A 26,017-nucleotide genomic window follows, 5' to 3' on the forward strand; every position below is an offset into this window, starting at 1 on the left:
ATGGTCCCCAATGTTATCCTCAGGCTCCCAAGATCTCTCCTTAGGCCCAAACCCCTTCCAATCAACAAGGATGAACCGCTTGCCTCTCAAGGTGTTCATGTCCATAATCTCCTTAACCACAAAGACGTCAGTGGAGTTTGCCACTGGAGCAGGAGGAGGAGGAGGTTGCTGAGAAAAGCGACTCAAAATGACAGGTTTCAGGAGGGAGACATGGAAGGAGTTCAGGATGCGCATAGTGGGAGGAAGATTGAGTTTATACACCACAGGATTTATGCACTTCACCACCTCGAAAGGACCCAGAAAATGTGGTCCAAGCTTGTAGCCAGGGATTTTTAGCTGGACTTATCTGGATGATAGCCACACCTTGTCAACCAGAGAGAAGAATGGAGGAGACCTACATTTCTTATCGGCCTGGGACTTGGTGTGGGCAGAGGCCCGTATCAGAGACTGACGAGTCTGTTCCCAGATTGATTTAAAATCCTGCACCAACTCTTCTACCGCAGGGACATCCGAAGGAATGGACAGAGGAAGAGGTGGGCATGGAATTTGTCCATAGACAACAAAGTAAGGAGTTGCCCAAGCAGACTCAGAGTCGAGGGAGTTATAGGAGAACTCTGCCCATGGCAGCAGATAGGACCAGTCATCCTGACGGGCAGAGACAAAATGGCAGAGATAACAGCCCAAAGTTTGGGTCCACGTTTACACTTGACCTTTCAACTGTGGGTGATAAGCGGAAGAAAAGTCAAAATTGAACTTGCAGTTGGTTACACAAGGATCGCCAGAACTTAGAAACAAACTGAACCCCTCGATTAGAAATGATGTGCTGAGGAAGTCCATGAAGCCGGAAGATGTGATGAAAGAACAAACTGGCAAGGAGCAGACAGAAGGCCTGGAGGGGGAACAAAATGGGATCTTGGAAAACCGGTCAGTCACTACCCAGACGATGGTATTACCAGAGGAAGGCGGAAGGGCCACGTGCGACTGGGTATCGGTAATGGCAGTAGCAGACCAGCGATCATGTGCGCCAAAATCCCGGGGCAATTCGGCGCAAATTGGAAATATTCAGGAAACCCGACGAAAGTGCGGCGTTCGGACCTTTAGTAAATGAGTTTGGCATAGAGGCGATTGGTCCTGAGGAAGAAGAACTTGCCGTACGTGAGACTGGTGGGGCTCTAGATCTGTGCAGAACACCAGAATGTCGTCAAGATAGACCACGACACAGGTATGTAGCAGATATATGAAGATGTCGTTGATGAATTATTTAAATACGTCTGGCGCATTGCACAGTCCGAACGGCATTACCAAATACTCGAAATATCCATCACGAGTGTTAAAGGCAGTCTTCCACTTGTCACCCTTGCGAATCCGGATGAGGTTGTAGGCCCCATGAAGGTCCAGTTTTTAGAAAACCTTGGAGCCATGTAGGCGGTCAAAGAGCTGCGTGATGAAAGGCAACAGATAGTGGTTCTTAGGTTCTTAACCATGACCGAGAAATGCTGTAAGGGTACCTTGAATGCCACCTTAGACCGTGCAGTGACAAATTGAGACAGCATAAGTTCAATGTGCAGGGAGCAGTGGGTGATAAAGCTGCACAGCTTGCAGTCCCCATCATACATGGTAGACATGGAGAGTCTCAGCCTAGGTTTAGCAGCAGGCAGGCCAACCGGATTCGCTGGAGAGGTTGCAGGGGTCTGAAGTTGTTGGTGAGTGGCAATCAACTGCTGCAGCATAGCGGTGACTTGTCCAAGCTGTTCACCTTGCACCATAATCTGCTGGGACTGCTTGACCACAACAGTGGTAATATCAGCCTATTTAGGTAGCAGAACCTTGGCGGGGTCCATGGCCGGATCTTACTATCAGACTTCAGTGATAGTAGACCCCCTGGACCACTGCGGACGATGACACAAGCAGACACCTGGGACCGGAATCTAAGTGGCACCCAGTTTTCACCAGTGCCCGATGCAAAGCAGGTTGGACCACCAGGTCCTTCCAGTGCCACAGGAGCGACTGTGTCCGTGGTGGCAGCCAAGGCGAGGTACAGAGTCAGGTGGCAAGTTTGTGGTCGGGGAGAGGCAGGAGATCAAGACGGGTGGCAAAGGTTTGGGGTCAGAGGCAGAGCAGAAGGTCAGGGCTGGCAGCAGAAAAGCGTAAACTGGAACAGGTCCGGGGTCACAACAGGAGGTCAATACTTAGGAACAACGCACAGGTAGTAGCTTTCTCTAAGGCATATAGCAAGAAGATCTGGCAGGGAATGCTGGGAGAGGTAGCTGTGACCGGCTTTTATCAGCTCCAATCAGCAGTGCGCTGACCCTTTAAATTCACAAGCGCTGGCGCGCCCTAAGAGGGAGGTGCTAGGAAGCCGGGATGGGAGCAGGAGCGTGGAGAGGTGAGTGTTGCTGGGGGTAGCGACTGCCACGGAGAGGGGCACAGGTGCGCCTGCATGTGGGTCGCCAGAGCACCCGTGACAGCCACTACAAACACTTCATACATCAGGGATACGTCAGATTGTTTTGGCTAAATTATCTGAAGTAAAATTAGATGAGCATAGTGATGTTATTTTGGCATCATTTGATGTTGTATACCTCTATTGATCATGTGCATGGTTTATAGGCAATAAGGAAGAAGTTGGGTAATTCCCAGTATACCGAAAAAGAATGTACATTCCTTATTGACTTTTCTGAGTTGGTTTTGCTATTTTTTATTTGCTCATGATTTCTATATGCAGTTACGCAGCGTAGCGATGGGGTCTAATATGGTTCCCACCTACACCAACATTGCCGTGACTGTATTGGAGGAGGAGTGCGTCTATGTATCCCACCGCTTTGGTAAGGTGTTGATTGGGTGGAGGTACACTGTTTCTTGAATGAAGTTGATGAGGACATCAAATTTACTATGGTATTATCCAAGTTGGAGATTACATTTTTAGATCTATTTTGATGTGTTTCTAGTACATAAAACTTAGAAGTGTTTATCCGCAGACCTGTTTGTAAGACCCATGGATAGGAATAACCTTTTCAGGTGCGGGAGTAGTCACCTGAGACCTATGCCTGAGTCCATGCTATTAAGTCAACTCCTAAGGGGCCAAGAGAATCTCAAGGGAATCTTTACTATTGGAGAAGAACTTGATCCTTAAGGAGAATGAATTAAAAAATCGTAAATATACAAATAAGATTATAGAGCAAAATAAAAAGATGGCCATGACTGGAGATTGTGATACCTTGTTGAAACCAATCCATAATATGAATACTTTTAAGACAATAACATTTGTCCATAGATCGCTAAGATCATTAGGCCAGCCCTGAATAGAGACCCTATGAATATACCTGAATTAGGGCCGATGTGGGCTTTGTCCCAAACTGGTCTATGGGGTAAGAAATGTACCGGTAGTTTTCCATGTTGGTCTTGTGTTAACTGTTCCTATAAGGGGAAAGGTTAGAATTTTGCACATAATGGAAAATCAATTAAGAGATTAGATCAGACATTTTCATGATTACAACAGTGGCCATGTCATATATTTGTTGAGAAGCCACGTGGACTTGTCTATGTTGGAGAAACGACTCTTTTAAAACCAGGTTTAACCAACATAGGCCTACCATACATAAAATAGACAGGATCTTCCTGTATCTAGACACTTTTTGAGAAGGGACTGAAGTACAGCTAAAATTTACTCTCATAGACCTCAGTTACGTCGTGGGGGTAACCGAGAAAAACCGTTACATAAGAAAGAACTAATGAGCTAAACACATTAAAGCCTAATGGCCTTAATGTTGCTTACAACTTCGGGAGTGTCATTTAGGTTTGACCTGCAATAATTGTACTAGACCTGTTGTGTATTTAAAAATGTTTTTGATTTTAATATATTTTTTTTCTTATTTTCTAGATTTCCTGAGAATTATTCGGAAGCTGACGTCTCACATATTCAATATACTTATTACCGATTTGATTTGAAACCTGTTTTGTATTGTTGTTGGCCGATTTTTGGAGTATGAGCATAATAAAAATCACAGCGCTGGGTTCTATTCCGGATATTCCCTGTATACAGGTGGTCAATGTGGATGCGCTTGGTGGCGACTTATCTCATATATATGGGGCTAGTGTTGCACCATAATGTATACCACGTTTATGGCACTGACGAGCCCCGTTTCAGAGCCAGTTCAGATCATACTGTGGGGAAGGTATGGTTTTATTATTGTTACCCATTATACATATATGTGGCCTGATTGCGCTGTGCACTGTTTGTATATCAAGCCATGTTTGGCTATTACATACACGTTTGGCCCCATAGCACTGTGTACAGTTCATAAACTGATGACAGCATGGGCTGCCCTTACTCCTTATGGCTGCTGCGATCACTTGCTTTGACTGCGCATGCGCGGGTATTGCCTTCCAGCCATGCTCGGTGCGCAGTGTGAGGCACATTCCTTGTGCACCAATAACATGTGCTTATAAACACACTGAGACGCCAGCTACCGATTAGTAATGTGTGCACCAGCCAATTCATTAGTGGGTCATGTGACCACATATTTCATGGATTTATGTTTTTACTTGTTGTCAGGGCTCTGAGTCTGTGGACCCTCTGGACCACTGCGGGAGGTGGTACTAGCCGACACCTGGGACCGGAGTCTAAGTGGCACCTGGTCTTCACCAGAGCCCTTCGCAAAGCAGGATGGGCTTGGTGCGGCGGGATACCACCAGGTCGCTCCACAGGTGCGACTAGAACGCGGTGGAAGCCAAGGTAGTAATACAGGAGACAGTCTGTACCCGGGGTCACAGCGGGAGAACAGCACAGGAAGGCACACTAGGACTCACGAATCGCAGGAGCTGGCACACGGATCAGGAACACAGGAACGGACTGGCACACTGGACAGGAACGCAGGAGACACAGAAACGCAGGAGATGCAAGATACACAGGAACGCAGGATACACAGGAGACGCAGGATACACAGGAACGCAGGATATACAGGAACACAGGATACACAGGAACGCAGGATACACAGGAGGGCTTCCTCTTCTAGGAAATGGCTTGAAGATCTGGCGGGGAATGATGGGAGCCGCCGGATTAAATGCATTCCCGGAAGTGGCCAGGGCCAATCAGCTGTGCGCTGGCCCTTTCAATATTGAAGTAGAGGTGGAGGTAAGTCCACGGGCAGCGGAGAGGGGCACGGGTGCATCCGCGATCAGTGGTATGGATCACGGGGGTGCCCGTTCCCCTGACAGTTGTATTTAATAAGATGATTATACACTTTATTTACAGCTAGAAAAATGTACACTTTATTTAGCACCAGCACTTTTTTTTTTGCACTTGATATACATTGATTGGTGTGTATTGTAAAATTTGTTGTTTTAAACAAGAACGCACTGTTATTGTATATTGGGAGTATATATACTTGTTCACTATGGAGTACACATTGTTGGAGGAAGGTGGTAACACCAAAACGTTGCCGGTTTTAGAATAAACTCTACTTCACTTTTTGGAAGTAGATCTTGTTGGATTTGGAGTATTGCTTCATTTTTTGGATTTGATTTCGACATGAGTTTCTACCCTGGACTCTGAAGCCTCTCACGGGTGCTCCTGGGACCCACATCTCTCAGTGGCGGTGGCCATTCCCGACCCTGCACGTTCCTGTTCCCTAGGGCATGCACATGCCGACACGCGCAAATTTAAAGGGCCAGCGCACCGCTGATTGGGACTGTCCACTTCCCTTAAAAGCCAGCTTCTCCCAGCATCCCCTGATGGATCTTTGCACTTATATGCCTCAAAGAAAGCTTCCTGTGACCCCAGCCCTGTAACCCTGACCTCCTGCTCTGTCAAAGACCCTGAACCGTTGCTGCCTGTCTTGACCATCTGCCTGTCCACGACCACAAGATTTCCTGCTGATTTTGTACCTCAACCTTGGTTACCACCATGGACAAGTCGCACCTGTGGAACGACCTGGTGGTATCCCGCCGCAGCAAGACCAACCCGCTTTGCGGTGGGCTCTGGTGAAAACCGGGTGCCACTTAGATTCCGGTCCTAGGTGTCGGCTTGTGTCATCATCCGCGGTGGTACAGGGGGTTCACTACCCCAGAAGCCTGACAAAGCCTTTGCAACCCCCACCTCTTAGAGGGGCCATCTTGGACACTGTGGTGCTGTGGACTTTCTTTTCTGGTCTCCAGAAAAGAAAGTACAGAAAAGATATGAGATAGATAGATATAATCTTGGTCCTGAGAATGTATCAGTTTAGTAATCTTTGTTCTGATAATGTATCTTCTAGGAACATAACTATGTTGTAATCTTGGCTCCTGTATTTATGTAGTAACCTTGGTTCCAGATTCTAATACTGCTGTAATTGGGTGGGAGCTCAGCTGTCAGATACTTGACGCTTCTGTCAGGCTTCAGAGGTATTGAACCTACTGTACCACCGCGGATGAGGACATAAGCCGACACTTGGGACCGGAGTCTAGGGGGCACCTGGTTTTCACCAGAGCCTGCCGCAATGCGGGTTGGACTTGCTGCGGTGTGGTACCACCAGGTCGTTCCACAGGTGCAACTTTGTCCGCTGTGGTGGCCAAGGCGAAGTACAGAGACGTTGAGCAGAATCGTAGTCGGGGACAGGCAGGAGGTCAGGACGAGCAGCACGGGATCAGAGTCGGGGACCTAGCAATAGGTCAAGGCAGGCAGCAGAGGAGCGTAGTCAGGAACAGAACCGGGGTCACAACTGGAATTCATAATACAAGCACAGGGCATCAGGAAAAAAGCTTTCTCAAAGGCCCAAGGCACACCGGCAGGGTGTGCAGGGAGAGGCAGGATTATAAAGAATTCTGGGAGCTGTGGGGCTCTGGGGAACAGAGAGGGGCACGGGTGAGTGACAGCCTCCCACAGTGAACGCATGGGCTCTGCTTGTGCGATCTCCATTATGTACTGGTAAGTCATGGTGTTCCCAAAAAAATATACTATGCTTGAGTATTGCTTTATATTGTAGATGTATTGGACCAATTTTTCACTCATTGAAATTATTATTTGATTTCTTTCAGGTCAATTAAAAATAGACCAGAGCGATTCCCCTATAGAGACCCTGCTGGGGTATAATGTCACCCTCCCTTGTCTGTTCTCTGGTTATGACGCTTCAAAATTGGCTCCAGAGAAGCTTTCTGTGCGCTGGATACTGAAAACATCTTTAACAGAGAAATCTGTCTATGAGTTCAATGGTGGAAGTATCATCCAAGCCAGACCTTGGTCCTATATACAAGAAGATCGGCTTCTAAGAGGAGACGCCAGTCTATATATACCTAACCTTGTGTTCGGTGATGAAGGAGAATACACCTGTCATCTTATTGTTACTCCTGAGAAAGCAATAAGTACGGTCACTCTGCTGGTGTCAGGTAAGTGCTGCCGATATACAGTCTGCTCACAGAATCTCTCAAATGTAGCTAAAGCCCATGACAGACAAATAAAAAATGGTCTTTTGGTCCTGAGTATTTTGAGGGTATGGTTGTCCATCAAGGTTGTATCCAGAACACGGACAAGGAAAGTGAACCCTAATTCTGAGCCCCCCAACTGCTTGCCTATTTAGTTCAACCTAAATGGTGGCCAATAAGTCATCATTCCTGTGCCAAGATTGAAAGATGTAACAAGACAGACAAACAAATAACAAAAGGGAGGTCAACAATCCGAGTCACAACTAGATAGCAAGTAACATACAGAATCTAATAGACAGGAGAATAGTCAAGGACTGACAGTAAGCTAGCAATACAAACTGACTAGAAAGGTAAGATGGTGTACACCGTGTCACGGGTGCCCCTGCGACCCATGTCTCGGGTCACAGGTGCACCCGTATACCTCTGTGTGCCCCTCTGCAACTACTGACTCGCTCACCTCGCTGGGTTCCAGCGGCGTCTTCCACGGCTCGGGGTGTGCATCCCTGCCTCCTACAGTGTGCGCGTGCGCCGGCTACGTAAAATTTAGAGGGCCAGTGCGCCGATAATTGGGGCTGGCCAGCCACCTTTCCTGATAAATTCCCATCCCCTTCCTGTGTCCTCATAGCTTTAGAGAAAGCTTGTCTGATGCCCTATGCAATTATCCTGATTTCCAGTTCTGACCTTGATTCCGTTCTTGACCTTGCTCCTGTGCTGTTCGACCTGACCTTCCACTAATTCTCCGACTATGATCCTGTGCTGCCTGTTTCGACCTCCTGTCTGTCCCTGACCACGAGTTTTTCTTAAAATTCTGTACTTCATCTTGGCCGCCACCGCGGACAAAGTCGCGTCTGTGGAACGACCTGGTGGTACCACGCTGCAACAAGTTCAACCTGCTTCGCGGCAGGCTCTGGTGAAAACCAGGTACCACTTATACTCTTGTCCCAGGTGTCGGCTTACAGCATCGTCCACTACCACTGATCCTGACAGTAAGATCCGGCAATGGACCCGCCAAGGTTCCTCTACCTGAAATGGCTGATCTTACCACCATCGTGCTCCAGCAGTCTCAACAGATTGCCATGCAAGGACAGCACTAGTACCACCCATTACTACATCTGAATTGTCTACTGCTGAACCCAGACTGCGTCTATCCATGCCCTCCAAATATGACGGTGAGGCCTTCACAGTTCACCACAGAGCGAGCTAAGGAGACTTTTGTGATCAGCCTTCTTTCTGGGAAATCCCTGGCATGAGCTACTCCCCTCTGCGACAGAAACGTTTCGGTCACGGCTACTCTCACTGCGTTCCTTACTGAATTACGGTCCATCTTTTAAGAAGCTGCACGGGCGTCTTCTGAGACTGCACTGCTGAACCTGCATCAAGGGGACTACGTGGTGCAGCTGGATTGAAATGAGGCGGCCTCACTTGCGACTTTTAAAAAGGGACGTTCTGGTTAGATAAAAGTCGCCCTGTCTGCACGGGTCCTCTCGTATACGCTGAGTGATCTGATCTCTCTGGCCACTCAGATTGACATCCGGTTTACTGAGCGCTCTGAGGAACAACTTCTGAAACAACCGCAAGTCAGGACCTGATGTCTGCCCTGCCTCAGCCATCTTCTGTGTCTGCTGTAGAGGAACCCATGCAGGTGGAAAGAGCTCATCTGTCTTCCCAAGAGTGTTCCAGACGAAGACAGGAGAACCTCTGCCTCTAGTGTGCCAGCTCAGAGCACTTTCTAACATCTTGTCCAGTCCGTCCACAGCGTCTGGGAAATGCCCGCACCTAGGGTTCTTTGGAGAAGCGTCCCTAGGAGAGAGCAAAGCTTCTCCTCGTCTCAGTGTTCCTGCTCTTCTCAGTTTTTGAACAGGCAACCCAGTTCATGTTTCAGCCTTCCTGGACTCTGGCTCTGCAGGGAATTTCATGGATGCTGCCTTGGTCTCCCAGCATTACTTGCCGCTGGTTATCTCTTCTGTAAGTGGCCAGATTCTCCATGGCCCGGTTCAGTATCATACTGAGCCTCTGCAAATAGGGGCGTTGCACAAGAAGAGACTGTCATTTTATGTGTTTCCCTGGTCTACGTCCTCAGTGCTTTTGGGCTTCCCATGGCTGCAGCAACACGCTCCGGTGCTCAACTGGCAGACTAGGGAAATCCTTCGTTGGGGACCTGAGTGCCATTCTCTTGGCTCTCCATCCAGCGTCCGCCATGTCTTCTGTGGACTCCTCCAAGCAGTTGGCAGGTCTTCCCGCTTCTTCTAAGGACTACGCAGATGTTTTCTCTGAGAAGTAAGCGGAGATTCTGCTGCTGCAATGTCCCCACGACTGCCCCCTTGACCTGCTGCCAGGTACATCTCCTTTACAAGGTCGGGTATACCTGTTATCTGTGCCCGAAACCGCAGCTATGTCGGCCTACATCAAGGAGAATTTGCAGAAGAGATTCATCCACAAGTCGTCTTCCCCTGCCTGTGCTGGATTCTTGTTTGTGGCCAAGAAGGATGGTTCCCTCCGTCCGTGCCTCAATTACCACAGTCTCGATAGTCAAGGTGAAAAAATGCTACCCTTTTTCTCACATCACTGAACTTTTTGATCGCCTACCGGGTGCCAAGGTTTTCACCAAGCTAGATCTGCGAGGGGGCATATAAGCTCATCTGCATCCGTGAAGGTGATGAAAGGAAGACAGCCTTCAATACTCGTGACGGGCATTTTGAGTATCTGGTAATGCCCTTTGGACTCTGCAATGCTCCAGCAGTGTTCCAGGAGTTTGTCAACGATATCTTCAGAGACTTGATCTACATTTGTGTCATTGTCTACGTGGATGATATTCTGGTGTTTTCTCCTGACCAGTCTCATCAGATCCACGTCCAGCAAGTTCTCAGGCGCCTAAGGGCCAATCGCTTATATGCCAAGCTCGAGAAGTGCCAATTTCATCAGAGTAGGACTACAGATGGATCCTGCCAAGTTGCCTGCCGTACTTTAGTGGCCTCGCCCAGTGGGACTACATGCCATACTCAGATTTCTGCGCTTCGCCAATTATTACCAACAATTTATTCCACATTTCTCCTCTATTGTGGCGCTGACCAAGAAGAACCCCAATCCTAGAATCTGGCCTCCAGCGGCTGAAGAAGCTTTCACTAAGCTGAAGTCAGCCTTTGCTTCTGCCCCAGTTCTCACACGCCCAGATACGGAGAAGCCTTCCAAGCTGGAGGTTGATGTCTCATCCATTGGTGCTGGAGCCGTTCTCACCCAGAAAGGGCCCAAAGGTCGAACCTTCACCTGCGGCTTCTTCTCTAAGACCTTCTCATTGGGGATCAGGAACATCTGGCTATAAAGCTATCTTTGGAGGAATGGTGCTATCTTCTGGAAGGAGCTCATCATCTGGTCTATATCTGCACTGACCATGAGAATTTCCTGTATCTCCAGTGTCCTAATACTCGTCAGGATTGCTGGTCCCTCTTCTTTTCCCGATTCAACTTCCTGATTCACTTCCGTCCAGCCGAGAAAGAACGTCAAAGCTGATGCCCCCTCTTGTGCCTCTGATGTTATTGGGGAAGAATCGGCTCCTCGTCATATGGTTCCTCCGGAACGACTGGTTGTTGCTGCTCCTGTGGATCTACGGCAGCTTCCTCCTGGCAAGACCTATGTCTGACCAGCTCTCCGGAAGAGGATACTAACTTTGGGACATTGCTCTCATGTGGCAGGGCACCCTGGGGTGCAGAGATCTATTGCTCTCATATCTTGTTACTACTGGTGGCTAGATTTGGTCAAGGATGTTCAAGATTTTGTGGGTTCAGCAGGTCTGCTCCTGTTGTTGCCTATACCCAGTGTCACGGGTGGTCCCGCGACTCATATCGCAGGTCGCGGGTCGCGGGCTCACCTGTGCTCCCCAAGGCTCGCAGGCGCAGCGACGGCGCAGCTCACCTCTCCCCGGTCCTGTGTCTCCGTCTGGCTCCGTGCGCGCGCGTCCCTGTCTCCTAGGGCGCGCGCGGCACCTTCAGAAGATTTAAAGGGCCAGCGCACCGCTGATTGGTGCGCTGGCTGAACACTTCACCTTTAAAAGGCAAGTACCTCCCTTACTACCTTGCCGGATCTTTGTGCCTCACAGCCTGAGAGAAAGCTCTGTTGCGATTTGCCTGCGTTCCTGTGTTCCCTGCATTCCAGTGTCTCCTGCGTTCCTGAGTCCTTCCGTGTTCCAGTGTCTACCCGAATCCCTCCGTGCTGCTGTCCTGTGTGCCAGTGTTCCTCCGTGCTATTGTTCGTGTGCCGTATTCCCGTACCCATCTGCTTGGACCTCCTGTTGCTGACCCCGGATTTGACCCTGACGTCGCTTCTCTGCCGCCTGCCCTGACCTTGTGCCTGGATCCGACCAAGAGACTGTTTGCCGTTTCTGTACCCCGACCTTGGCTGCCACTGCAGACAAGTCACTCCTGTGGAACGACCTGGTGGTACCACGCCGCAGCAAGTCCAACCCGCTTTGCGGCGGGCTCTGGTGAAAACCGGGTGCCACTTAGACTCCGGTCCCAGTCACGGGTGACCCTGCGACCCATGTCTCGGGTCGTAGCCGCACCTGTGTACCTCCGTGTGCCCCTCTGTGCCCGCTGACTCACTCACCTCGCCGAGTTCCAGCAGCGTCTTCAGTGCCAAAAATTTGCACTGGCCGGCCGCCTTACCTGCTAAATTCCCAGCCCCTTCCTGTGTCCCCTGCCGGATCTTTGTGCTTCATAGCCTTAGAGAAAGCTTGTCTGATGCCCTGTCAGCAGTTCAGCAAATAGAGCACTGTTTAAAAGTTCTTCTTACGGAGAATGCCAGTTAATGCCTTCTTGTAGGCGTGCTGAGTCTTATAGCCATGCTCCACTAAAGGGATTCTGGGAAAATATGTAAAGTTTTCCAGGATGGAATAAAGAAAACCATGCCTCTTTTAATGAACTTGGAAACCAGCTCCCTTGACATCAAGATGGCCTCCAGGAAGCCTAATGACATGATGCAAGATTAATACTAAATCTGTATATCTATTACAGAAGGAACAGACCCCCAATTGTAGGCAGAGCTGTTTTGACCTGATTGGGTCTCCTCTGTACAGTGTAGGGAACTGGTTTGGCTGAGTGAAAGGCTTTTGAACAGGGTCGGGAAGTAAAAGTTCTCCTTACGAAGACTGGTTGGGTCAATAATTAGCATATTAGGTAGTGTGAGACACTGAAGGGGTTAACTGTGGATGGGCGGTATGTTTCCCCTAGGTTTTGCTTCTATGCAAGGCCTTAGTGCTGAGGTGGGTTTGTCCAGCACCTTGGACACAGGTGATGGGTGCAGACTAATGAGCCTGGATAAAGTCACTCAGCAGAGTTGAGTGTGTGGTCTCTCTCTGGAAGGAGGCTGTGGAGCATGCAGCCTTGTTCTCTGGGCCTGGAGCAACAAAAGTGTTTTGTTAGCGGTGAGTCAGAGAACCAATGTTTAGTTAGCACCCTGACGGGTAGGATATTATTTTGTTTGGATGCCTGAATGTGAAGGCTGTTTTATTTTACTTTTTCTGCAATAAACGCAGGCGAGACCTGTTTTGGACTGTACCTTGGTGTCACTGTCTTGAACTGCATCACAGCACCCCGTTACCACGGTCTCTACTGGGCCAAATCCCCACATATGGTGCTTCGGATTGCGGGCAGTTCAAAGACACACACCTGAAAGGCTCGCTACATCCTGCAACATTGCATGGCCTGGGTGAAAGCAGCAGGCAAATTGCAGGATAAAGCCAAGATGGAGGACTTTATTAAATACCTGCAAGAGGAGGCCAGAGCTAATCGGCAGCAGCAGCAGGAAGAGTCCCAGGCTAATCGGCAGCTGCAGCAAGCCATGCTCCAGCAGCAGGAGGAGAGGTCCCGCCAGCAGCAAGCCATGTTCCAGCAGCAGAAGGAGAGGTCCCTACAGCAGCAAGCCATGCTCCAGCAGCAGGAGGAGAGGTCCCGCCAGCAGCAAGCCATGTTCCAGCAGCAGGAGGAGAGGTCCCGCCAGCAGCAGGAGGAGAGGTCCCGCCAGCAGCAGGAAGAGTCCCGGGCTGATCGGCAGCTGCAGCAAGCCATGCTCCAGCAACAGCGGGAAGAGTCCCGAACCATGTTCCAGCTGATGATGGAAAAGTTTTCTGGCGTTATGGCAGCACCGCAAGCGACGACTTCTGAGGGGTCCCATACTGGTTTGCAAGGGTACCCGGTTGTCCAGCACTCCGTACGGGCTGCAGTGCAGAAGGCTTTACAAAAGTTGACGGCGACCGACGATGTGGAGGCGTATCTCACTGTGTTCGAGCGAGTAGCTGAGCGAGAGGAGTTACCAGCCGAGCAGTGGGCAGATGTCCTGGCACCGTTCCTGACAGGCGAGTCGCAGAAGGCTTACTACGACCTGAGTGAAACGGAGGCCCGTGAGTACCCCCAGCTAAAGGTGGAGATTCTGGCTCGTCTTGGGGTCACCGTTCAAGTTCGTTCCAGCCGGGTCCACCATTGGGCTTACTCAGAAAAACTACCCCCACGCTCCCAAATGCATGACCTGATCCATCTTGTCCGGAAGTGGCTACAACCAGAGGACTGCACCCCAGCACAGATGGTGGAGAGAGTGGTTCTCGACAAATTCACCCGTTCTCTGCCCTCTCGGCTCCAGCGGTGGGTTGGACAGGCCGGTCCCACAAAAGCTGAGGAACTTGTGTCCCTAGTAGAGAGATATCGGGCTACGGAGGACTTTCTACTTACCTCTCCCACGCGAAGCAGTGCCAGTGACAGGGTCACCAAACCGTCTGGTAAGACTACTACTGCGGAAAAGGGGAGACATGTCAGGTTGGGAGGGGGTTCAGTGGGGGGCGTGGATACCCAGAAACCCAGTGAGGCTCTTGACCGAGGTCATAGCCGTATCCAGTGCTGGCGATGCCATGAAATGGGCCATATTGCTGCCAACTGTCCCCTGTCAGTGGAGCCAATGGACTGCAACCAGACCCGGCGAGTGTCACTGTTTGCCCGGCCGGTTCTGGCAGCCGAGTCAGTCACGGATGCAGAACCCCAAGTGTGCATGGTCACAATCGGTGGTCACACAGTGGAAGCCATGCTAGACTCAGGGAGTCTGGTCACCCTGGTGCGGGGAACTTTGGTTGATCCTGGACTGTACAGTGGGCGGAAAGTGGGAGTGCTATGTATACATGGGGACACTCGCGAATATCCCACTGCCGTCATCAACCTACATACACCTTGTGGTACTGTCACCCATGAAGTGGGGGTGGTGGGGACCCTGTTTCATGAGGCTATTATCGGCAGAGACTTACCGGTGTTTTGGGACCTCTGGAGACGAAGAGCCACCTCAGGTGCTGTTGCAGATAATGGACGTCACGTGTGTCCGGCCTTGGCCCCTGAACCCTTTGAGGCCAATGTACCCACACCAGCAGTAGGGGTGACCCCATGTGAGGAATTCTCTCCCCTAGAGGTCCTATCTGGTGAGGTTGAGGGCCACAAGGAAGTGGCCGACATGCCGGACCTTGAGATTTCCCGTGAAAATTTTGGGGCTGCACAGCTACAGGACCCTACCTTGGTTAAAGCACGGGAGAATGTTAAGGTGATAAATGGGGTACTCCAAATACCAGGGGCTGATAAAATATACCCCCGAATGGTGATTATTGGGGAACTGTTGTACAGGGTCGACCAGATACGGGGTGAGGAGGTTGAGCAACTTGTAGTACCCCAATCTCACTGTAGGCTGGTGCTAGAGTTGGCACACAAACATGTGCTGGGAGGGCACTTAGGTGCTGAGAAGACCCGAGAGAGGATCCTGCAGAGATTTTTCTGGCCCGGGTTGTGGGAGGAGGTAAACCGGTATTGTAGCTCCTGCCCTGAGTGTCAACTTACTGCCCCGGTGTCCCACTTCAGGAGTCCTTTGGTCCCACTACCAATCATAGAGGTGCCATTTGAACGGATTGCAATGGATCTGGTTGGCCCCATAGTCAAATCCTCAAGGGCGATTCCATTAAGGAACACCTCCTCCAAAAATATTGCTAGGGAGCTGTTCCAGGTATTCTCACGCACCGGCCTCCCCAAGGAAATCTTGACTGACCAGGGTACCCCATTCATGTCTAAGGTTATGAAGGAGATGTGTAAGTTACTGCAGGTTAAACAGCTCCGCACCTCTGTGTATCATCCTCAGACAGATGGCCTGGTCGAGAGGTTTAACAAGACCTTGAAGGGGATGCTAAAGAGGGTGGTCAGCAAAGATGGGAAGGACTGGGATTGTTTGTTGCCCTATTTGATGTTTGCCATACGTGAAGTTCCCCAGTCCTCTACGGGTTTCTCACCCTTTGAGCTGTTATATGGCCGTTCCCCACGTGGGCTGTTGGATGTAGCCAAGGAGACCTGGGAACAGGAGAGGACCCCCCACCGTAGTGTGATAGAACACGTCTCCCTTATGCAGGACCGCATAGCGGCGGTAATGCCCCTTGTAAAGGAGCACATGACAAGGGCACAAGAGGCCCAGTCTAGGGTCTACAATAGGTCAGCCAGACTCAGGACCTTTAAACCAGGCGACAGAGTGCTAGTTCTGGTGCCCACCGTTGAGAGCAAGTTCTTGGCAAAATGGCAAGGACCATATGAGGTCATGGAGAAAGTGGGGGAGGTAACCTACAAGGTATCTCAACCGTGGAGGAGGAAACCCGAACAGATATACCACGTGAACCTCCTAAAGCCATGGAGGGAAAGAGAGTCCCTGATGGCCGTGGGAGTAGAAAAGGCGTCTGTCCCCAAGAAGGGGACACTGGAGGTAGGTGTACCCGATGCCAAGGTGCCTGAAGTACGGATCTCGGAGTCCCTCTCCAGGGCCCAGATTCAGGAAGCGAAGGAGTTTGTGCTCCGAAATGTGGATGTGTTCTCTAAATTACCGGGACGTACTTCAGTCATCAAGCATGACATCATAACCGAACTCCACATCCGGGTACAACAAAAACCCTACCGGGTCCCTGAAGCGCGCCGGTTTGCCATATCCGAAGAAGTCAGGCAGATGTTAGACCTGGGGGTTATCGAGTAGTCTAAAAGTGACTGGTCGAGTCCTATTGTGTTGATTCCCAAACCTGATTGTTCCCTACGGTTCTGCAATGATTTTAGGAAGTTGAACGAGGTGTCCAAATTTGATTCTTATCCCATGCCCAGGGTTGACGAGTTGATAGAACGACTTGGACAGGCTAGGTTCTTCTCCACCCTTGACCTGACAAAAGGGTATTGGCAGGTACCCCTTACTGACAGGGCTAAAGAGAAGACCGCTTTTGTTACCCCTGATGGGCTTTTCCTGTACGTGGTACTCCCCTTTGGGCTACATGGGGCTCCCGCCACATTCCAGAGGTTAATGGATCTCGTGCTAAAACCTCACCGGAGTTATGCCTCGGCCTACTTGGATGACATCATAGTCTACAGTAACGATTGGGAGAGTCATCTAGCCAAAGTACAAGCAGTGGTAGACTCCCTGAGGGCATCAGGGCTGACAGCGAACCCCCAAAAATGTGCACTGGGTCTGGAAGAGGCCCGTTACCTGGGGTACCGTATTGGGCGAGGGGTCATCAAACCCCAAGTAAATAAAGTAGAGGCGATCCAGCAGTGGCCGCGACCTTTGAGCAAGAAGCAAGTGAGGGCCTTCCTGGGCATAGTGGGCTATTATCGCCGATTTATCCCCGATTTTGCTACCATAGCGGCACCCCTGACTGACCTGACCAAGGGTAGCAGGGCGGTGATGGTAAAGTGGAGTGAAGAGGCTAAAGTGGTACTGATCACCCCTGACTTCACCAAGACCTTTATTGTGCAGACTGACGCTTCGGACGTGGGCTTAGGGGCTGTCCTGTCCCAAGTAGTGGAGGGTGAGGAACATCCTGTGACATTCCTGAGCCGCAAGCTCACACCTCCTGAAAAGAACTATAGCATAGTTGAGAGGGAGTGCTTGGCGATAAAATGGGCTCTGGAATCCCTGAGGTATTATTTGGTAGGGCGACAGTTTACTCTAGTGACTGATCACTCTCCCCTCACCTGGATGAGTCAGGCCAAAGAGAGGAACGCCAGGGTCACAAGGTGGTTCCTAATGCTCCAGAATTTTAAATTCACAGTGGAACATCGAGCAGGAAAGCTGCATGGGAATGCCGATGCCCTATCCCGTACCCACTGTCTGATGGTCAAAAGTGTTCGTCCCCACAGGGTCAAACAGAGGGGGAGGGTATGTGAGACACTGAAGGGGTTAACTGTGGATGGGCGGTATGTTTCCCCTAGGTTTTGCTTCTATGCAAGGCCTTAGTGCTGAGGTGGGTTTGTCCAGCACCTTGGACACAGGTGATGGGTGCAGACTAATGAGCCTGGATAAAGTCACTCAGCAGAGTTGAGTGTGTGGTCTCTCTCTGGAAGGAGGCTGTGGAGCATGCAGCCTTGTTCTCTGGGCCTGGAGCAACAAAAGTGTTTTGTTAGCGGTGAGTCAGAGAACCAATGTTTAGTTAGCACCCTGACGGGTAGGATATTATTTTGTTTGGATGCCTGAATGTGAAGGCTGTTTTATTTTACTTTTTCTGCAATAAACGCAGGCGAGACCTGTTTTGGACTGTACCTTGGTGTCACTGTCTTGAACTGCATCACAGCACCCCGTTACCACGGTCTCTACTGGGCCAAATCCCCACAGTAGATAAAGTGTAATTTAGAAAGTATTATAGGATTAGGTCATGATAGATTAGGGCTTGGAAGGTCTTTGCCATCACTTGTCATCATTATCTTGCACGGGTTAATGACTCTTCTGACGTGAACACAAGAACGTGGCGCGAATGTGGGGTTTTTTTCCAATTTTTCCACATTTGGAATTTTTTTCCAGTTTCCCAGTACACGTCATGGAATAATAAATAATGTGACGGAGAAGTACAATTCGTTAAGCACCAAATAAGCCCTCACAGAGCTCTGTACACGGAAACATGAAATTGTTATGGATTTTTGAATGTGGAGAGCAAGAAATTTGCGAAAAATCCTGCGTCCTTAAGGGGTTAAATAGGAATTCTAGAAAATACATTTCATCCCCTACCTATGATTGTTTAATGGGGTAAAATCTGGTGAGCGGTTCTCTTGAAGAGGAACTGTATTATTACTATTATTATTGTTATTTCTACTATATCTATATTTTTTTTTCAGCTAAGCCGACCTGTAGACTCAGTCACTCCAGATTAGATGTGAAACTGGACATCGAGGGATCAGTTTTATGTTATCTGGACGGCTTCCACCCCATAGATGTGAATATACAAGGGGTGAGGTACAGTAAAGCTTCTGCCAACAAATCAGAACTGAATGTAGACACATGGACCAAGGCCCCAGTACAGAACCAGGATGGGACGTACAATGTGACCGCTGTGATGTCTGTGACACCTCGGAGCCGGGAGGAGGATGGAGACGTATATTCCTTTGTTATCAGTCATAGGTCGCTGAAAGATGATCTGACTTGTAACTTTACTCTCTCAGTACCAGGTATTTATACTTTCTACAATTTGCTATGAATGACTGGTAAATCATCAGTAGGGGGTTTACAGTCATTGCCCAAAAACAAGCAGAAGCTCTTTAAATTTAGACAAAACAGATGCCCTGGTCCATCTAGGCCCCTCTGGACAATGAACTTCCCCTTCAAACGGCAAACCTCTTCCCTAACATATTTACACGTACAGATTAAGAAACAAACTGCCAAGCTCTTCAACACGAACATAGCCCCTTGTATACAAAACCTAAAACAGATGATCTCCGGATGGCAACATCATTCCCTCTCTTTTATAGGTAGAGCCAATTTACTTAAGATGGTGGAGTTCCCTAAGCTGCTATATCTCCTGCAATCTCTGTACCTGACCCTGACACCTTAGGACAGTGGTGGCGAACCTATGGCACGGGTGCCAGAGGTGGCACTCGGACAGAGTTCACCAAATAGGACCAATTCTTTCTGCAGTCCTAGACAACTTAAGCAACACTTCTTTGGAACTGCGGGAAAAGTGAGAAGGTGTTGACAGAACTGCAATGTCTTTGGAGGTCATCCTGTAGAGAAGCTACAACGAGAGTCTGATTTGCCCTCCTTCTTCCAACTTGGTGGCCTCAGGCGGCCGATACGATTGATAGATGTGGAAGAGCAGGTAGCAATAAGTTACTGCTTAAATTGCCATGTTGGCACATCACAGTAAATAAGTGGATTTTGGTTGTAGTTTGGGCACTCGGTCTTCAAAAGGTTCACCATCACTGCCCTAGGACTTAAACAAAACCCGGGACATGGGTCGCAGAAGCATCCATGACATTCCTGACCTTATCATATTCTTTTAAAGAAACGTCATACTATTTTAATAAGTGAAAATACGTGACTAGGCAATGAGAGAAAAAATCCCATTGTTAGCAGACAATAAGCTGATTGGATATATCATGAGTAGAGAGAAGTGTGATTGGTTATTTGAGACCTACCCTCCTTTTGAAGACATCCATGAAAAAATCGATGAACGGAACAGGTGAATTTGAATTCTACGGGCAACCCTGTTCAATAAATGTCATTCACCTGTTCAGTTCATGTCTTTGTAATGGTCCGGTAAATGTGGACTTTACGAAATATTGAGCACCTATTAGATTGCAAATGTCCGTAGTTCAGGCCTGATCACCTCTGTGCACCATCTACTGTCTAATACTGGTAATGCAGCTGTATAAATCTGCCTGGGAAGGTAGGGGGTACATGTTAATTAATGAGAACTGTTGTTTTGTTAATGTAAATCCTAATTGGCGGATGCTTGAAACTTCACCCGGAAGGCAAAGTTTAACTTATAATCTCTCTGGCTGAAGTTCCAGATCTTTCTGAGACCTCCATATGGGAGGACACAAGGCCTACCTAAGGATAATCTCCCTCCATCAGGCCTGCTCCAGTACTCTACCTTACAGGTCCTGCCCAAGCAACTTTTACCTTCTTCAGCCCCAAGTTTCTGAATCTACGTTAGCCTGTTACATTTGCTGCATTGAAATCTTGGAAAAAGAGACTGTAAGTTGATGTTCTACATCTTGTCTCCACGTGTGATCCTTGATTATCGCTAATTTTATGGGCCTCCCCTCTGCCATCTACCTGAGGATCCCTATATTACACATATACCGGGAGTGTCCCGGGGGAAATACTCCATGTTATTTTGGCCCCCCCCTCTTCTTGCAATCTCCTCTTCCCCCCCTGGGTTAGGTCTGTACTACCTGGACCAAGTGACTGTTACCAGTCGTGGGCTAGGCAGCCACGCGGGTACCAGGGGAATCCAGCTGCCCAAAAGCCATTAGGTCAGGCCCCGGTGGGCGAACGTTGTATCTTTTACCTGTTAAATTAAGAAGCTGCACCTAAAATCTCATCAAAACGGATGCAGTTGAGATGCTGTAGCTTCTCTTAGATCCTCCCTGCAATTACCAGGCTGTGCTACACTGCGCTGATTATTTGCTTTAGCGGGGAATCCACTGTATGTTGTACTGTAGGGTTCTCACATTTTAGAAAACAGTGTAGAAAATGGTCTAAAAGCCTCAAGAAATGTAATGGAAGGTGCGGCGCGCAATGATGCATTCTCCCCAGCGTCTTGTATTATTTTGACCGCCCAAGTTTACTATAAACTTCATACAAAAACTGGTGCAAGTTATAGCTTAAATCTATACCATAAGAAATATTAATTCTGAGTGAGTGGTGCCAGTATATTGGCATGGGAGCCTAAGGCCTAGATATAGGTCTAGAGGAAATGATAAACGGAGACTTTACTAAGAACTGTACTGATGTCTTTTATCTCTTTACATCATCGTCACAGATAACAGTTATCTAATATGGATTGTGTGGTCTGCACTTACCGTGCTTATATGGATGTCTTCTTTCTGGATTTACTACTTGTTTTCCAGAAGAGGTAAGAACTATCTAAAAGTTACATATACAGTATAGAGAGTGGGGGGGGATTTTATCAGGGCTTCTGTGCCTAGATACAGGCGTAGAATAATCAAAAATGTTAGCTTCTTGCCAGCACTGGCGATTGTTTTCCCCTTTACGCCACCCCTAGGGGGCGTGAAGGGGGACGCGGCCGGCCAAGGAGCGGCTTGCGGGCTGCGTTTATTTCTAAGCCAGGTAAGACCTGGATGAGCGCCCCAGTATGTTGGGTAGTCACCAATTCTGGACCCACAGGGGCAAAATGATCAATCTGCTTACTACGCAATTATGTTGCAATTTGCACCAAAAAAATGTAGGAGCACATTTATCATAAACTGGAGCAAAGGCTATAACCTCCTAATAACACCAGCAGCGTGCATCACATTTATCAAGGGTTTAAGAGAGTTTTCAGACAATTTACGGCTAATGTGACAAAAGGGGACGTGACTTTGTGGGGAGGAGTCCGTGCACCAAAAATTATGCAGGTGGGACAGAATTTTGCTGCCGCTTTCTAAGCCCAACTAATAGGAGGTGTGAAGTATAACTGGACTTACACCAAAGTCATGGGAAAAGGCACGCAAAAATTGGGCAAATACCTCGCAAAGGCGCACCAGACTAAGATAAATCTGCCCTGGCATTTGTCACGGCTGTGATCACGAACTGATCATCAACTTTAAAGTGAGATGTAAATTGGTTGTGTAAAGTCAAGGAGGCGGAGACCCCAGCATTGAAGTCAAGTCCTCCTCACCTCAGAATGAAGGAGATCTGGTTAGTGATGTATTTGGATGCAGGACCATCAATTACAGTGAAGAGGGCATTCTGTAGGGAGGAGAGCTTGACTTCAGTGTTAAACTCTCCGCCTCCTTGACTTTATACAACAAAATTACATGTCACTTCAAAGTTGATTTTCTGGACGATGCCACCACACTGGGCCATGACATAGACATGATCTAGAAGGTGTTCAGCTGCTTGATGATGTACTGGTAGTGGTTTATTAGGTCACTTTCTGCTGACAGGTTCCCTTTAAGCTCCTCTCACCCTGATCAGTCTGCATTATCCCGCTCTGACAAGGTTTTCTTTATTCTTTCTACCTGTAGCTCCACCTGTTATGGGTCCAGTAACGGCCAACCAGGAATCCTACAATGTCAGGGACAATTTGGAGCTAACGTGTAACAATTATTCATTTCATCCACAAAAAATAAGTGAGAAGTGGCACATAGAGGAAGAAACATTACCATCAACAAATACTAAAGTCCAAAAAGAAGGAAATGGATTTATCCCTGTCCTCAGCGATGTGGATAACACTGTTAGATCAAGTGATTTTGGGAAAAGTAAGGCTGATGCAACAGGTTACCACACAATATGAAAATCAAACATTTAGGACTGAAAGGTAAGTACAGATGTACATCAAGACCCCCAAAGCCCCTCCCCCTACACTCTACAATGTGATATGAACTTGTCAGGCTGGATGAGGAGGATCAGTGTATAGATACTTCCAAGTATGTGCAGAAAAATTATTTTAATGTGGTTTAGACACTCAAGAATATTCTGCACAATTCTTTTAAAGACAAAAAAGGAGGGTGGGGTTAGCAGTGCCGGCATCAGTGGGGAGGTGGGGTTATCGGTGTCTGCATCAGTGGGGAGGTGGGGTTATTGATGTCGGCATCAGTGGGGAGGTGGGGTTATCGGTGTCGGCATCAGTGAGGAGGTGGGGTTATTGATGTCGGCATCAGTGGGGAGGTGGGGTTATCGGTGTCGGCATCAGTGAGGAGGTGGGGTTATTGATGTCGGCATCAGTGGGGAGGTGGGGTTATCGGTGTCGGCATCAGTGAGGAGGTGGGGTTATCGGTGTCGGCATCAGTGGGGAGGTGGGGTTATCGGTGTCTGCATCAGTGGGGAGGTGGGGTTATTGATGTCGGCATCAGTGGGGAGGTGGGGTTATCGGTGTGGTCATCAGTGGGTAGGAGGGGTTATTAGTGTTGGCATCAGTGGAGAGGTGGGGTTATTGGTGTGGTCATCAGTGGGTAGGAGGGGTTATTAGTGTCGGCATCAGTGGAGAGGTGGGGTTATTGGTGTGGTCATCAGTGAGGAGGTGGGGTTATTGGTGGGGTCATCAGTGAGGAGGTGGGGTTATCGGTGTCAGCATCGGTGGGGAGGTGGGGTTATCGGTATCAGCATCAGTGGGGAGGTGGGGTTATCGGTGTCAGCATCAGTGGGGAGAAGGGGTTATCAGTATCAGCGAGGAGGTGGGGTTATCGGTGTCGGCAACACATTTGCTATGTGCCAGTCCTGTGGAATAGTATACTGTTCCCATTAATGGCCCCCACATAGGATAATGCCTCCCTTTCAGTAGTCTCCATACTCTGATTATACCCTCTGACATATAATGCCCCAATGTACAGTATTTATCCCTCGTATTCTCCTGCCCTCACCCTCATAAGTTGCCAATTCTTTCCTTGTTGCTTTGCAATCTAGAAATTGCAATCAATTTCTCGGTTCTCCATAGCGGTTTTTCTTCTTACTTTTCCAGGGTTTTTGTACAACTTGGAAGTCATCAGACGTGATGATCTTATGACCTGTCACCTGGAGGACAAGGCTGAGCCTAAAATCACCTCTTATTTACACCTGCAATCTGATCCCATTTCCAGAAAAAATTTTTTTCAATGAAATCATCATCAATACATAATACATAAATTATATATTTTTATATATTTTTTTATTATATTCTTTATTAAAGTTTTTTGTCATTACTTAGCTGACAGAAAATTCACAATGTAATACATTTTCCTGACAGTAACATTATTTTAACACATTTTTAAACAATATTGAAACCTATAAAAATTAAAAAAAAAAAACAAAAACAAAAACAAAACACTATCTATTTTTCTAAGTATTTGCATATTTGTAGCACTTGGAGGAGTCCCTAATTTTCATTTTCGATAATTCAACCAGGGAATTATAAAGTATATAAAAAAATCTTTGACTGAATATATAATTTCCATTAATCGATCCTTTCTTAACATTCCTGTATATTCTCCTCCTGTCCTCCCCCGAGATTGGACCCACCCATTTTCCCCATCTTATCTGTGACTTATGTTTAACCCCTTCCAAATGGCCTGTAATCAGATATTTATATCTATTATTCATTGTGATTTTAATATACTCAATAAATTGAGGTGTATCGATTCTTAGTTTTTTGTGCACTGATATAATCTTTATTCCGTTCGCTGACTGTAAATTTCGTAGAAAATCTCCATCTCTTAGTGAAAAGTTTTGTTTGCAAAAATCTAAATCTTTACTCAAATTACCTTCTATTACTTGTGAAATCCAGTGAATTCCCCTTATTTTCCAAAACGTAACATCTAGTACATTATCCAGGGCTGGGAGCTCCAGGTTGTATCTTCAATAATGCCCTCGATGTCATATACTCCTGACTGCTTTCCAGTCTTTACACAGCGCTATTTTAATTGCTTCCGTTTTCCCTGCCTTCTCACATGTCCCCCTTTCCAATACTTCCAAAATTGATCTAGGGTGACTTATTACCAGTTACTATCGCTTTTAGTTCTGTTCTATCTTTCCATCACCTTATTCCAGACATTTGAGCTGCTAAATAATATCCGTAGAAAAAAGGCAGAACCAGATCTCCCTCCTCGATGGGTTTATACCAATACATTCATTTAATCCTAACTCTTTTTCTACCCCAGATTAGCTCATTGGGGCTTATTTACTAAGGGTCCGCAGCCGCACATTTGTCAGACTTGCCAACATTTTCGTGGATTGCATGGCTGTGATAGATATTTAACATATGTCTGTGCTGTCTCGCACACGATCGGATTTTGGTGCAGCTGCGCTGCTTTCATGCGACAGGAATGCACCAGAAAGAAGAAGGTGAACTCCGGGGACCTGAGCGGGAAGCGACACATGCAGGATATCGGGCGCAGGAACTTAGTGAATCCCGGCACAGTGCATTATACACGGACAATGCACTTTCTGTGATCTCCTCTGGACGGGTAAGTAAGTGTGCCCCAATAAATAATGCTTCAATAGTTTAAAAAAAAAAAGAGCTGTCCAACTAGATCAGGGGTCCCCAAACTTTTTACATAGGGTGCCATTCATTGTCCCTCTCAGACCGTTGGAGGGCCTGATAAATAGCGGTACATGTGACCACATCTGTAATACACACCCCCCTCAATAAATTATTTAATATACTGCACCCCCTTGTGAACTATTTTATATAGTGGCCCAATGAATTAATTAATTGGGTCAATTATTTATTAATATACTGGGACCCCTCTCCATTAATTATTGAATATGCTGCCCCCCTATTAATTACTAGACTGTCCCTCATAATTAATTATTACCTATGCCCTCCCCCCACCATTAATTATTTCCTATGCTGCCCCTCCACCATTAGTTTTTTTTTTTTTTATTTTCCCCCACCATTAGTTATTTTATATGTCCCCCCACCATTACCGTAGTTATTTTATATGTCCCCCCACCATTACCGTAGTTATTTTATATGTCCCCCCACCATTAGTTATTTTATATGTCCCCCCACCATTACCGTAGTTATTTTATATGTCCCCCCCACCATTACCGTAGTTATTTTATATGTCCCCCCCACCATTACCGTAGTTATTTTATATGTCCCCCCCACCATTAGTTATTTTATATGTTCCCCCATCATTACCGTAGTTATTTTATATGTCCCCCCCAC

General features: G+C 47.9%; 1 protein-coding gene across 1 annotated transcript; it reads left to right on the plus strand.

Moving 5' to 3' along the window:
- Positions 1 to 853: 853 nt before the first annotated feature.
- On the plus strand, positions 854 to 24,442 carry LOC140070275 (uncharacterized). The gene is made up of 8 exons (XM_072116627.1): positions 854 to 991; positions 2,726 to 2,825; positions 4,565 to 4,735; positions 7,015 to 7,362; positions 18,543 to 18,872; positions 21,191 to 21,283; positions 22,398 to 22,690; positions 23,831 to 24,442. Exons 1-7 carry the CDS (start codon positions 854 to 856, stop codon positions 22,664 to 22,666), a joined length of 1,449 nt encoding a protein of 482 aa, XP_071972728.1. The 3' UTR covers positions 22,667 to 22,690; positions 23,831 to 24,442.
- The last annotated feature ends 1,575 nt before the right edge of the window (positions 24,443 to 26,017 follow it).

Source organism: Engystomops pustulosus, chromosome 7, assembly GCF_040894005.1.
Source record: "Engystomops pustulosus chromosome 7, aEngPut4.maternal, whole genome shotgun sequence".
NCBI lineage: Eukaryota > Metazoa > Chordata > Amphibia > Anura > Leptodactylidae > Engystomops > Engystomops pustulosus.

What these genes read in the sequence shown, in the direction of transcription:
- LOC140070275 (XM_072116627.1), top strand. Translation starts at nt 854, where the DNA reads ATGAAAGAACAAACTGGCAAGGAGCAGACAGAAGGCCTGGAGGGGGAA. An exon ending in CTATGTATCCCACCGCTTTG is followed by an intron (nt 2,826 to 4,564) that starts GTAAGGTGTTGA and finishes CAGGGCTCTGAG; the next exon opens with TCTGTGGACCCTCTGGACCA. An exon ending in CTTTACTCTCTCAGTACCAG is followed by an intron (nt 18,873 to 21,190) that starts GTATTTATACTT and finishes TCATCGTCACAG; the next exon opens with ATAACAGTTATCTAATATGG.